This window comes from Vicia villosa, linkage group LG1 (genome assembly GCF_029867415.1).
Source record: "Vicia villosa cultivar HV-30 ecotype Madison, WI linkage group LG1, Vvil1.0, whole genome shotgun sequence".
NCBI lineage: Eukaryota > Viridiplantae > Streptophyta > Magnoliopsida > Fabales > Fabaceae > Vicia > Vicia villosa.
Window position 1 is genome coordinate 135,927,677 of NC_081180.1, and position 2,121 is coordinate 135,929,797.

The following is a 2,121-nucleotide window of genomic DNA, read 5'->3' on the forward strand; positions in this document are numbered from 1 at the left end:
ATCCACGCACGAGAATATTCAGCAAACTGAGCATACTTAATTCAAACATAACTGAGAATTTGAGTTCATACAGACAAAATACATAACCGTGTCACAATGTGCTCATAAGGCATACAAAAGAAATCCAGAACATCAAAATGCGACCCCATGCAACAATCCTGGACATGGGCGACAAACATCAAGAATACACATCAAATCAAACCCCTAGACCAAACAAATCCAATCCACAGCAGCACTAGGATCGTCTGACAACAGAATGAGCTCCTCCATCTCCTCTCCGCTGGGATCGGAGGCTTGCGAGCTCTTCTTCAAGTCGAGCTGACTTGGATTTTTCTTCCATCAACTGTTGTTCTGAATCCTGCATCCTTCTCTTGCTATTGTTTTCGGACCTTCGCAACTTCGCACATTCCTGCTGTTTTCGGTACAAGCTTTCTTCCATCAAGTCATGCGATCGCCTTTGGGCACGTGTCATGCTTGAACCTTCACCTTGCGCATGCTTGAGCTTACGAGTCAATTCCGCCTTTTCGCGATCTTGAAAATACCTCTCCAAGCCAACCTCATTGTCCTTTGCTCTTAGTTTGATGTTGTCCGCTTCAGTTTGAATATAGAGTTCAGCCGCAACGGTATCAGATAAAACCACGGGAGGTTGCTCATACAATGGACATGACCTTGCAAATGGCAACAACAAATCTTTCACTCTCGCTTCAACCCACTTTCGGTAAGGACCCATAGCAATAGGAACTTTCTTTCTCAAAGTATTCTGATCTCTCTTGTGAACTTTAGTCCAAGCATACGCTATCTTTTCTAGCTCCAGAGGATCTTTACCATCAGCAAAGTACACTGATTCAAACGCTTCTACATCATTCTGAGCCCTTTCCATTGCATATCCCAATTGACGATAGGCGAGTGTGGGATTGTAACTAATGCAACCTCTGGTTCCCATGAGAGGAACGTTGGGATATTGACCGCAACTAGTGATGATGTTCCAAATCTTCCCCACACAATAGTTCCACCTGATGTCATAAGATGTGAGGTTAACAATCCTATCTGACCACTTAAGAGAACTCTTCTTGAGCACAAAAGGTCCTCTCACCGGCAAATGCAACATGAACCACTGGTACAACAACGGAAGACAAGAACCAACAACATATCCTCCCTTCTTACTTCTCGAGTGGATCGAAAAATAAGCATCTGCAAGCAACGTTGGCACGGGGTTTTTGTTCATAAAGACACAAATCGCCGCCAAACTCACAAAGTTCTCTCTTGAAGGGAATAAGATGATACCATAAATCATGATAGCAAGCAAACGACTAAAATCAACCCACCGCTCCTTCTTAGCCGCATCCTCAGCCCTACTGATCAAAAAGCAAAGATAGAAACCAGAAACACCGCCTGATGACTTCCAATTTCTTTCCAGCTCCTTTATACCCATGTGAAGAGCTTCAGCTATTTTTTCAAATCTCACAACCTCGGGAACTCGAATGAAAGGTACATCATCAGTGATTCGGATGTTGAGTATGTAAGAGAACTCCTCGAGTGTTGGGACCAATTGATAGTCCTGAAACGTAAAACACCTCAACTGTGGATCATAGAACTGAAACAGGGTGATCAAAGCCATTGGATTGAAAGATGTTTTGAGGATGGAGAGCAAATTGCCATAATCATGATCGAAGTCACGGAGAGCCTCCCCATCCAACCGAGAACTCAAACCAATCAACCCCGAAACATCAATATCCGGAATCTTATAAGCTCTGGTATGCCTCGTGCGTTCTTTGACGGTATCAGTGGGAATGTCCATCTTCCACTTGGGTGAACTCCTGAATATCCCTGAAAATATGACATGCAAATGCTTATTATTATACATTTTTTTTTTGCGTTTCTTTTGGAAATAAATATGCTATGATGCAAAGTGGTGGGACTTGTTGCCGCCCACCAGGCATTCTGGACTGTCGGTAACACACATAGTACAGAGCCAAAAGTTTGGCCCCCCAAATAGTACATCACACGGAACATAGAATGTCAATCCACAGAACCAAAGCCCGTAGTCAACAACACACTGGAATAGAACACAGATCACCACTCGAACAAGAACCATAGTACCCCACGAACAGGAACCAATAG

The 2,121-nt window shown here is 43.6% G+C and overlaps 1 protein-coding gene across 1 annotated transcript; it reads right to left on the minus strand.

Moving 5' to 3' along the window:
- Positions 1-235: 235 nt before the first annotated feature.
- On the minus strand, positions 236-1,798 carry LOC131655187 (uncharacterized). The gene has a single exon (XM_058925085.1). It carries the CDS (start codon positions 1,796-1,798, stop codon positions 236-238), a length of 1,563 nt encoding a protein of 520 aa, XP_058781068.1.
- Between the last annotated feature and the right edge of the window lie 323 nt (positions 1,799-2,121).

Coding starts and splice junctions, on each gene's coding strand:
- LOC131655187 (XM_058925085.1), bottom strand. CDS start 1,798: ATGGACATTCCCACTGATACCGTCAAAGAACGCACGAGGCATACCAGA.